The 10,979-nt window shown below is 40.6% G+C and overlaps 1 protein-coding gene across 1 annotated transcript; it reads right to left on the reverse strand.

Annotated features, from left to right (window-relative positions):
• Positions 1-6,916: 6,916 nt before the first annotated feature.
• Positions 6,917-10,720, reverse strand: LOC133797457 (protein CYPRO4). Its single transcript, XM_062235361.1, has 2 exons — positions 8,950-10,720; positions 6,917-7,491 (listed from the first exon to the last, which is right to left on the reverse strand). The coding sequence occupies exons 1-2, from the start codon at positions 10,630-10,632 to the stop codon at positions 7,207-7,209; spliced, it is 1,968 nt and encodes a 655-aa protein (XP_062091345.1). The 5' UTR covers positions 10,633-10,720; the 3' UTR covers positions 6,917-7,206.
• Positions 10,721-10,979: the final 259 nt, after the last annotated feature.

A 10,979-nucleotide genomic window follows, 5' to 3' on the forward strand; every position in this document is an offset into this window, starting at 1 on the left:
AAACTCTATCTCCCTGTGTGGAGGTAACCCTGGCAGATCCTCTGGAAACACATTTAGAAACTCACAGACTAATATGGTCTATCCTGGTCCCACCGGCACGACCTGAGTGGTATCTACCATGCTAGCTAAGAACCTTATGAATCCTCCCTGCCATAGGTCTCTAGCTCTAAGTACTTATATCATAGGTATATAGGGTCCATGCGCGGTGCCAATGAATACAAAGGGGTCCTCACCCTCAAGCTCAAAGGTTACCATCTTCTTCTTGCTATCTATCCTTGCCCCATACTTTTCTAGCCAGTCCATACCCAGAAATATGTCAAAGTCAGTCATAACCAACTCTACCAAGTCAACTGACAACTCCCTGCCATCCACTGTAACTGGTAGTGATCTAACCCATCTCCTAGAAACCACTAACTCCCCAGTAGACAGCATAGTACCAAACCCCGTAGGAAAAACGACAAATGGTCTACACAACCCATCTATAATCCTACTAGCAACAAAAGAGTGTGTAGCACCCGAGTCAATCAAAAGAGTATAGAGGGTTCCAACACTAGAAAGCTGACCTGTAACCACCGTGGGACTAGACTCAGCCTCTGCCTGGGTCAAGGTGAACACCCGAGCTGGCGTCAGGCTATCCATCTTCTTAGGCTCTTCCTTTCTGGCACTCGGGCAGTCCTTCTTCAAGTGCCCCACACTACCACAGACAAAGCAGGCCTTTGCCTGACATTCCCCAATGTGGCACCTCCTACACCGGGTACACTTTGGGAATGCTTTCCAAGTCTCACCGCCACCTTAATGGCCCATCTGTATGCCCCATGGCCTCCTGTCGGGCCCTAGAGCTGAAACTGTATCTGGAGTCTTTCTCTTTTGGTCACTGGGGCCTCTGCCCCTACCAAAGCCTATAAATGGAGGTTCTGGCCTCCTAGAATTCCTTCTGGCTGCATTCTCACGCCAGATCTTGTTCTTTGCGCTCTCAGTTGTAAGCGCCTTCTCCACAGTCTGTGCATAGGTAGTCAATCCTGGCATAGTAGTAATGCGAACATCCCGGGCTATCATAGGTTGTAGCCCCTTGAGAAATCTCTCTCTTCTAGTCCCATTAGTGGGCACCAGATCCCTAACAAAATTTTCCAATCTATCTAACTTCAGGGCATAATCAGTCACTGGCATGTTACCCTGAAGTAACTTGCTGAACTCTTCAGCCTTTGCAGCTTTAACTGCGTCATTATAGTACTTCTCGTTGAACAAATTTTTGAACTCTTCCCATTCCATAAGGTTTACTTCTCTGGTCTAGATACCACCTCCCACCATATTCGAGCATCCTCCCGAAACATGTAAGTGACGCAGGCCACTCTCTCATTACCACCTACCCTCATAAAATACAGGATAGTGGTTATCATGGTCATCCATTGCTCAGCCTTCAATGGGTCTAAGGTGCCCTCAAAACCCGGAGGGTGCTGCTTCCTGAAACTCTCATACATGGGTTCCCATCTATCTCCCCCTGCCTGGGGCTGTACTACTGCTGGGTTCCTGAAACTCTCAACCGGAGGGTTCCCATCTATCTCCCCCTGCTTGGGGCTAAAACTCTCAAGAGGCGAATCTCATCTGTCGACCTCTCTAACTTGGCTTGTATATCAGCAAGCAACTGCTTCCATTTCTCTGGAGCTAGAGGTGGGCCCTGGTCATTCTCTTCCATGGCTTGTATCTCTTGGCCAGCCAACCTCTTTGTCCTTCGAGGAAGGATACTTATATTTAATTTACTCTACAGTGATCAAATCGATCGTTAGGTAAGTAATAACTATACCTCTTGTCGCCTAACAGTCCAAGATCGAACAACAAACATATGTAATGCTAGTAAGCATGCCAACACATAATATATTCAAGCATGGTGCTAATAAGCACTTCCTAATATTCATCAGCAAATAACAATGCTAATAAGCATTTCTGGCATTCATAAGCAATTAACGATGCAAATAAGCATGTTCAAACATTTATACATGTATAACAATGCTAATCAGCATGTTCTTTAATCCCTGCTAGTGCTAACAGTGCTAATAATCATTTCCTGGTCTATATGCAAGTAACGACGGTAATGAGTGTGTTCTAACCTGCATGTCAATATAATAACGCTAATAAGCGATTCCTATATATTCACAAGCAATAAATATGCTAATAAGTACGTTCTTTATCATTCATGCAACAATCAAGGGCCAAGCCCTATCAGATTATCTCATGCTCCCTAAACAGGCATAAGCAGTTAGACACCTAACCACATAAATAGTTACCGAACCCTGAGTCGAGCTTGTCTTTAGTGGCGAGTGTACATGCCCGACCAGTCTTCAGGAACCCTTAAACCTTGGCAACTTTGATACCAAGTTGTAATGTCCTCCTAATCCAAGACCGTTACACTGTATACTTTAAATAGCGTCAGACTTGCTAATCAAGTCATTTGGTTATAAACGTGTAACTAAGGTTAACGTCATGGGTTAGGGTTAAAAATTTTGGTCAAAGGAAATGTTGACTTTTCATTTAAAAGTTTCATACATACATGGGATCCCAAAATATTACAAACAACCGTTTGAAAAGGTGTATATACATCAAAAGTTACAATTGGCCGACCTAAGAGGCAAAATAAGGGATACAACCCTAGTTCCTCTGAGATACCCTCAGTCATGGTGGACGAGCAGCCGCATATGTACACGCCGCCACCAAAGCTCTCCAACTCATGGCTAGTCAAGCTTTCCTTTCCCCTTACCTGCACCACATAGCACCCGTGAGTCAAGGCTCGGCAAGAAAACTTGAACATGTGCATGAATAGTAAACACAGGTTCTAAATACATATCTAGCATGTCCAACGGTAATAACCTACTCATGCATGCATACAATTACAAATAAATGATCATTGGATCACTCTGGGGCCCACTCCTCTGAATAGTTGACCATAGAGTCAACCCCAGGCCCTATGCCCTAACTATGTGACCATACAGTCACCTAGGGCCTTTGCCTTTAGCTCTGAGTAACTAGCCATAGAGCTAGTCCAGCGTACGTGGCACTTTAATTTTTCAACGACTTTAGGGTCACCCAAGGTAATAGTACGTTCCTGATTGGGCCTAAGCTTTTCGACCAGCGTGCAACGCACTATTGCCTCCCTTAACTAATAAGTCAAGCCCTAAGCCAGGTATTCAGATACAGATACAGATACGCACTTCAGACAATACAGTTATGCATACATATTAATCATATCATCAATTAAATGCAAGCATAGTAATAACCATGTTCCTTAACGAGGTTGAGCCCTAGCTACGCAAACCATGCGAACAATCATATAACACTTAGCCAGAAACGAAATATTCAAGTATGTTTAATCAACAAGTGCAAACATAACTCAATCACGTTCATTCACAAGGGCCCAAGCCCTATTCATAGTTATAATAAACAACCGGGCCAAGCCCTAATCACATATATCACATATTGGGTGCATTTTTCTTACCTCAGGTCCGAGTATAGCGTAATAATAAGAATGACCCTCGAGCACGATCCAGAAACAGAATATTCAAGTATGTTTAATCAACAAGCGCAAACATAACTCAATCACGTTCATTCACAAGGGCCCAAGCCCTATTCATAGTTATAATAAACAACCGGGCCAAGCCCTAATCACATATATCACATATTGGGTGCACTTTTCTTACCTCAGGTCCGAGTATAGCGTAATAATAAGAACGACCCTCGAGCACGATCCTGGTTCTAAGCCCCTAGTCATAAACCAGTCACAACCATAATGTAGGATCTCATCAATAATGAGCAAATAAAGGCTTTCAGATCGAGTCCTAGCCTCCGGGATGTTGAATTATACTAAATCGGGTAGTAGGATCGATCATGAGCCCTTAGGGTTGAGTTCGTGCACTCAAAAATCCTTACGGGGCTCAAAACCCCTTAAGCGTCATGGCCCCAAGCATCTAAGTCGCGGCCCGCTCAAGTCAGAGGCCCCAACCTCTCTTCTCATTGAACACACGCCACGGTGTGACCTCACATCAGGAATCGCCTCTGACCTCTGGGTTCAAGAGGGTCGCAGCAACCCAAGAACAAGGTCGTGGCCCGACCTTACTAACCCAATATTCCCTATTTTTCCTCAACCAAAACCTTACCAAAAATCACCCCAATCAGTTCCCAGAACAAGATTTAAATCTCCCAGACATTATAAACACATTACCAGCATCAAAACCCAACTTAAACTTGATTTAAAAAACCCATCAAAACTCACAATCCAACACTTGAGCCATAAGGCTCAAGAACACTAAGAAACCTTAACATAATTCAACTAAAACAAAGGTTAGAACTTTAGCTCAGCTGTGATTTAAATCCCCTTAGTTGTAGCTAATCCAATCCCAAGTTCAGGCCTTCAATTCCCAAGTGTCATAAATCCCCTTAGTTCTTCAAGAAATCCCCTTAGAATTTAGAGCGAATGAGGGAGAGGGAGAGAATCGGTTGGGAGAGTATGTGAGCTGATAAAAGTGTTTGTGTTTTGTTTTCTTAAGGCTCAAGTAACTTAAGCTAATCCCGAGGCTCGGGGTACCAAAAACGTCTATGAGGGAAAAATTGTCAAAATCTCCGGTAGCCCCTCCTATTCTCACTGACTCAAAGTATATCCTCAAATATCTATTCCCATTACCTGATAACCCGGTAGTGTACTAGTTACCCAAAATACCCCTTGGCTCGCCCCGAGTTGGGTATTGGGTCCTGTTGTGACTTTCTCGCTAACTTGCTCCCTAGGATCGTCTCGTGCTGAGTATCCCAAATAAACTCACATAATAATGCGGTCTCTCACATATATCACATATATGCACATATATACAATTATGCCCACAACGGGCCAAATTACGAAAATTGCCCTTCTAATAAGAAACGGGCCCACATGCATATTTAATACTCTTAAACATGCATATCTAGCCATATTATCATATAACTCACATAATCACATAATCACATAATTACACACAAATATATCTCATATAAGCATATAATTACATAAATTGTCATCCTGGCCCCCGAATCAAGACCCTAAGCCTTATTAGGCAATTTGGGACGTTACAACTGTTGCTACTTCAAAAGATATAGCTCCAGTTATATCATTTTACTACTTTATGTTGATGACATGTTAGTAGCACGTCCATATATGAATGATATTAGACAGTTGAAGCAACAATTGTCAAAGGAGTTTGACATGAAGGACTTAGGTCCAGCAAAGAAGATTCTTGGAATACAAATCAGAAGAGATAAGCATAGAAGGACATTGCAGTTATCTCAATCAGAGTACATCAATCGTGTTTTGCAAAGATTCAACATGAGTGATGCTAAGCCAGTCAACACACTCTTAGCAAGTCACTTTCACTTATCCAAGGACCAGTCTCCTTAGACAGAGGAAGAAAGAGATTACATGGCTAAGGTTCCATATGCCTCAGCCATTGGGAGTTTAATGTATGTGATGGTCTACACAAGACTAGATATTGAACATGCAGTGGGAGTTATTAGCAGGTAAATGTCAAATCCAGGAAAAGCTCATTGGGAAGTAGTGGAGTGGATTTTGAGGTATCTACAAGGCACCATAGAAAAGTGTGTGTACTTTGGTAATGGTGAATTAAAAGTACAAGGCTATGTAGACGCAGACTTCGGAGGTGAAGTTGATCACCAGAAAAGTACCACCGGTCATGTACTCACGGTTGGAATTACAGCTGTTAGTTGGATGTCGCAATTACAGAAGATTGTAGCTCTATTCACTACAAAGGCTGAGTATGTAGCAGTGACAGAAGCTAGTAAAGAGATGATATGGCTTCAAGGTTTGTTAACTGAGTTAGGATTTAAGCAGGAGAATAATGTTTTGTACAGTGATAGTCAGAGTGCGATACACTTGGCAAAGAATTCAACATTTCACTCCAGAACAAAGCATATTGGAATTCGTTATCATTTCATCAGATATTTATTGGAAGATAAAGTGTTAATACTAGAGAAGATCTAAGGAAGTAAGAATCCAGCAGATATGTTGACAAAAACGGTGATGATCGACAAACTGAAGTTGTGTTCAACTTCAATTGGCCTGCAAGAATAACAAGACCGGAAAACCCTGCTGCATATACTGAAGTGTGAAGACAGATTGAAATCAGTCTTCAAGTGGGAGATTGTTAAAAAATTGGAATTAACTATTAGTTCATGGTTATCATTCTTTATCAAATGGAAACCATCCTTTATTAGTTAAAATATAGGATGCCTAAATTTAGCAAGCATCAATGGGAGGTATATACCCATTGGCTAAATTTTACCACCTATTTAGTTCTTCCAAAGCCTATATAAACCCACATAGGTTTCATTTTGATATATCCCAAAACAAAAAAGGAAAGTTTAGTTTAAAGCTTAACCTTGCCAAACTTGGTTATCAAATTTGTGCATTTGTGTGTTATATTCTTGCTCTTATGTTTCATTCCCATTAATTTGATTCATAGGAAAAGTTGCGTATTTTCCCCAACAATATTAAACTTACAATCTACATGAGATAGTATTAAACTTATAAAAAATTTCTATAAAAAAAAAGTTCGTTCTCATAGGGTTAGAAAAAGTAATTCATTTGGTTAGGTTGCTAGGATTTGTATGTTCAATATCACCTGTGTCCAAGCAAGGAGATTCAGAAATCTTATAAAAGCCGAGAAATTGTATTGAATTTGGCGAATTCCACTTGTTCTTTTACTTCTCATATTTTTCAATTAATATAAAAGAATCTTCATAAGTTTGTCCAAATTACAAACAAAATCAACCGATTTAAGGAATTGGATGTTGGAATAATAGAATCGACGTAGCGTGTAATGCAAAACAGAGAGAGCGAGAAAGAAGCTATAACATCCTCTGGCATTTTTTCCACAAGGCCACAGAAACGAAATAACTAAAATTGAATAGTAAAAATTTCAGGAATGACACACTAAAAAAGTCCCAACTCATCACTGAAAAGCACCCTACTGCGATTTACAAGTGCAGAAAAGAGAAACAAACTCAACTAGGTACAAGAAAAGGCATAGAAAAACAGATTAGAACTATTGAACAAACTAGACGCCCAATGAGAGAGAAACCAATGTAATTAATTACACACGAAGAGAAGGTCCACCATGTTAAGTGAAATCTTGAATGAACAACATTGCCGAAAGCAAAAGGCAAAAGGCAAAATCATCTTTTTCCAGAAAGACTGAATGAGCTGACTTTCATTGGAGTTGCAACCACCAATGGAGCTTCAGGGGAGGAGTCACTGGCAGCAAACTTATCGTGCATGAAACGACTCTCTACAATGGATTCATCCTTCAGTACAATCTTGTAACAGTAACAGCTCTTAAGGCCTTGTTGATTCCGGTAACATCCGTGCGCACTGTTCTTCACCTGCTGGAAGTCCCAAATCACACTGAACTTGCCCACTGTTGCAACCAGATGCCGCTCTTGTTTACCATTTTCAGTAACCTGTCAAACCAAAATCACACGTGAGCCATTATAAACGAATACCAAAAAAATACCCATTTAAGTTCAATCACATAAGCATTAGAATACAAAATTTAGGAAGCTGGCCCATTGGGAATGAACTTATTGCAATTTGTATGGGAAATTATAGTAAACTAGTGCACATCTCACACCTCAGATTTCTAAATCAAATCAACAATTCCATTCAAACAACAAGCACAATGTTGTGAATAGGGTTATTAAAGAATTTTCGCAAACCACCAAACCAAATAACCCACCGAAAACAAACCGAATAAACTAGTAAAAAATGCAACCTATATAACCAAACGAAAATTCAAACCGCCCAATCTGGGTTGAAAATATTTTTTATATATATATATAGTATACAATATTACATAAGTTATCTTTTTTTTAAATAAAAAGAATGAATCACTATTTTTAACAATGAATTTAAAATATAATATTTTTAAGTTTGAAAGACATACACTGTATTTTTAATTTATTTTTTAATTTATTGAATTTGATTATTTAAAAACTAAAATGACATTGAAGATCGGTTTAATCGGGTTAAACCAACCAAACCACTAAAATCATTGGGCGGGTATAAACTTTTTTTTTTCTTATTTGGGAGTTGAATGTTTGCAACCCAATATTTACATTTGGTTTATTTAAAATATGCTATAACCTAGCCAAACCGACCAATGTACAAATATTAACGAGCATAATCAAGTTCTAGAGTTTCAATTAATTGATATCATTCATGCCAAAACAGTTTATCCAAAGGCAACAAGGATGTGGAAGTTATATACGTACATACAATGCATCACCCATTAACGAGAGAGAGAGAATTTTTGTTGTACAATGCTCAATCCTCGGTTCAACATGGTCAGTTCTCTACCTAGAATCCTCTAATCGACACATATTTGAGCTGTTCCCTAAATGGGAAGATAGGAAATGACCCAACCCTCCTAGCACCATTTAGGACTCTAACAAGATCTTGTATTGCAAGAACTTAAAAGCATTCCCGATGCAAGAAAAGTCCATCTCAATTTATGAGGCCTGAACACTCTAATTCGGACAGGGGCAGGAAAAACTACGGGAATGGATTGGGGACATCATCATTTCAAACAGGGTGAAATTTCTTAAACAGCTGAGGATTACTACACTATGCTACTGAGTATTTAGTCAAACAGTACTGAAACATATAGTTTACTTAAAGCTAAGGCAGTAGAAATGGTGATGCATTCAAGAGAAATCATACTATGAAATGCAGCTTCTTTTATTATTATTATTTTTCCCACGGGCAATTTATTATTATATTAAAAACAATAAAAAAAACCAAAAATGCTGAAAATAAAGATAGCAACTACATATAAACCAACTAAGAACTGATACCTTGACTAGTAGTAGACTAAACAAAAAGAAAAACTAGTTATTAAGACAAAGGATAGTATTGCTTACCCATGAGAAATGGCCACCATGAAATTTATTGTCTGTGCCAGCCAAATGTGAATCCAGAGGAGTTAGCTTCAGCAATCTAGGAGCCGGTATCCTGTTACCCATCCGACCGCTAAATCCAGTCTTTGTCTTTCCATCCTTGTCGGTGAAGAGAGTGCAGATAAGAACCAAATAAGTATCAGTAGTTCCTAACACCCACTTCCCATCATAAGTTACATCAACATTAGTAATGGGAGAACCAAGCCCTGGAAAAGCAGTCTTTGCCTGCCTCATTGACGTCTTCGAATACAAACGAATCTTCCCATCAAGAGACCCAACAACAATAGACCCATCTCCGGTAGTGGCAAAGCACTGAAAATTCGTCCCACGTGAAAACTGATGACCCTGGCTCCAATGCAGCACAGGAGAATTCGAAGACGCAATGTTCTGAACAATTCCTCTACGATCACGCATATCCCATTGACAAAGCCTGTTATCATCCAACCCCAAAAACGTCGATTCCGAAGGATCCAGTTGTGACCCCTTAGTATCATTTGTGACATCCCTCATTGTAATTTCGGTACCATCCTTTTCAAACTTCCAGTCGGTGACAATCTTCCCCGTTTCGATATCAAGCTGTTGAAGCCCCGTGGTGTGAGGGCTCCCTTCCTTGAATGGACTCATGAGGAGCATATTAGTCTCGGCTCTCATAAGAAGGGCCTTATTCGGAGTCGATTGCCCCAAACTGGAACCTCCACGCGAATTCCCACTGTCAAATTTTACGCAGATTCCTTTCCCATGAATACCATGCCTGAGATTCCTATAAACTTGAACACCTTTATCGCTCACCAAGAAACTATTATCTAAAGCGCCCAGGGTCAAGCTCTGAACCCCTCCGTTTGAGGCCTCCTCGAACTCCTCCAACAAGTCTTGATTGGACCGTGCAGGCGTCACCGGACCGGGGCTCTTTTGCAGCTCATCATCTGTATCCTCCCACATCGAATCGTCCGCCACCTCGGGCTTAACCCACCCCATAAACTCTTTCCCATAAATCTTGACCTTGTTCTCTTCCGTCGCCTTGAGCCCGTACACATTCTCAAACAAACAATCCTGAAATTCCGTCACAAACCGCCGGTACTGCTCGTCAGTGTAGAATTTCAACGCCCAAACGCCCTTGGATACGAAATCGATCCTCCTCTGGTCGCCAAACATCTTTAATTGCATATCGGTAGCAACCTTACATCGAATCTTAGTCCCAACCTTGAGAAACCAGTGTCCCTTACCGTCCGATTCATCGTAATCCTCTTCCTCATCCTCATCATCACGATCGCCACTGGACATCTTGAAGAAGTCATAGAAGGTGAACTTCTCGGAGACGATCCACTTGGCCTTGGGAGTATTCCCGCCGATATGGAGGTAGAGTTTGACAGCGTTCTTCGAATTAGGGTTCTGGGAAGAAGTAGAAGAGGGAGAAGGGGAGGAGTACTTGAGCTTCAGGGCATTAAGCTTGGCGTCGACATCGTCAATGGAGGCTGAACCGGAGGCAATTCTGGATTTAGGCGTCGAAAAAGAATGGGATTTTGGTTGTAGCTCAGCTTGAGCATCGTCGTAATGCTCCTCATTCTCTTCTTCTACCTCGCGATCGTCTTCTTCTTCGTAATCATCAGAGTCTGAGATATGGCCATCACGGCTCTGAGCGGTACCCATTGATGGGGAGTAAAAGCTCTGATAGGATTGAAGAGTGTGAGAACGTAGATGAAGGAAATGATTGATTAGCCTGATTCTGATTAAAATAATAGTAAGTTTCAAAATTATGAGTTAGTTATGCTCTATTTATACGGAATAAACAAAACCGTCTCACCGCCTACAACCGGTTTCTTTTTGCAATTCATTTACTATATTATACATTGTAATTTATTATATTTTGGAAGAAAAAAAAACAGTGACACCTGTTTTGGTAATCACTTATGAAGTACACTTAAGCCCTTCTTTGGTATGGTGTAATCTTTTTATGGGAACGTTCTCTATTTAGTAGAGCACTTCTAAATCCTTCA

Source organism: Humulus lupulus, chromosome 1, assembly GCF_963169125.1.
Source record: "Humulus lupulus chromosome 1, drHumLupu1.1, whole genome shotgun sequence".
Lineage (NCBI taxonomy): Eukaryota > Viridiplantae > Streptophyta > Magnoliopsida > Rosales > Cannabaceae > Humulus > Humulus lupulus.